Below are 1109 nucleotides of genomic sequence, written 5' to 3'. Positions count from 1 at the left end.
GTTAAACCATCATTAGTTTTAGCTTCAAGGCTAGCCCCTTTATCTACAAGAAGCTCAATTATTTTCAATTGACCATAAGCATTTGCTATATGTAAAGGTGTTTCCCCAATGTTAGTTCTAGCCTCAATATTAGCATTTCGATTTAAAATTGCCCTAGATATATCAAGCTTATTATCATTGTCAGCAGCACAGTGCAAAGGCGCCCAACTACGTTTATCTCTAATATTAACATCTGCACCCATACTGAGAAGATTCTCAACTTCACTAAGATTATTTCGTCTCACAGCATCAAACAGTTGCTCTGTCGATAGAATTGCTTTTTCCTTATTAAATTCCACTATAACATCTTCTGAGTTACAAATAGAAGCTATACACTTTGAGTTAGAAACTATTGCATCATTAAAAGCAAGCATCATTTCTCTTGCTGGTTGGTAAGTATTCCAATTCTCTACTTTTACAAGAGTGTTATTTTTATGTGATAGCAATAAGGTATCATTCATAACTTTCATATCGAAATCTAATATAGACTTACCTTTCAAATCAACCAAACCAATATCATTCTTATTAATAGGCTGATTATGATAAATCTCTAACCCTTGCTCATCTGGTTGGTAATACCTGAAAGAACTAAATTCATCAGCTCTTTCTCCAAATTCTTCTGGTTCCATAATTTTGTCGCTCAACTCTATGGATAAATCCCAGTTTTTATGAACAGAAGAATAGTAATCCGATATTGATAATGCTCCTCTATCTGATAACAATAGCAAATCATTATTTAGCTTCAAAAAAAGTACTTTGTCTGAGTCAAATGTGAAACAATTATGATGATTTAAAAGATCAGTACCATTAACACTAAATCTTCCATCTATTCTCAAACTATGAGAGCAATAATCTCGCTCTAATTCTCCATTCTGAAGTTTGTAATATTCTTCCCCATCAAATGTAACTGTGACATCTTTATAATCTGGTAGCAAGGTTACATTTAGGCCATTTTTATTAATCTTTATTTCCCCTTTATCGTTTTCTATAAATGGCATATCATTTAATGTACTATTTAATTGGCTAAAATCTAATATACCATTTGCTTGAGCAATCGTAATATTAGCGTT

At 32.1% G+C, this 1109-nt stretch overlaps 1 protein-coding gene across 1 annotated transcript; it reads right to left on the bottom strand.

The window, feature by feature from the left end:
• Positions 1–7: 7 nt before the first annotated feature.
• Positions 8–1103, bottom strand: LOC103523155 (putative ankyrin repeat protein RF_0381; the record flags this gene model as incomplete). Its single annotated transcript, XM_008488222.2, has 1 exon — positions 8–1103. A coding segment is annotated over exon 1 (1030 nt), but the record flags the coding sequence as incomplete, so codon positions are not given.
• Positions 1104–1109: the final 6 nt, after the last annotated feature.

Source organism: Diaphorina citri, unplaced genomic scaffold (assembly GCF_000475195.1).
Source record: "Diaphorina citri unplaced genomic scaffold, Diaci psyllid genome assembly version 1.1 scaffold16230, whole genome shotgun sequence".
Classification (NCBI taxonomy): Eukaryota; Metazoa; Arthropoda; class Insecta; order Hemiptera; family Psyllidae; genus Diaphorina; species Diaphorina citri.
The sequence above is the reverse complement of the archived record's forward strand: the minus strand, read 5'-3'. Positions and strand labels throughout refer to the sequence as shown.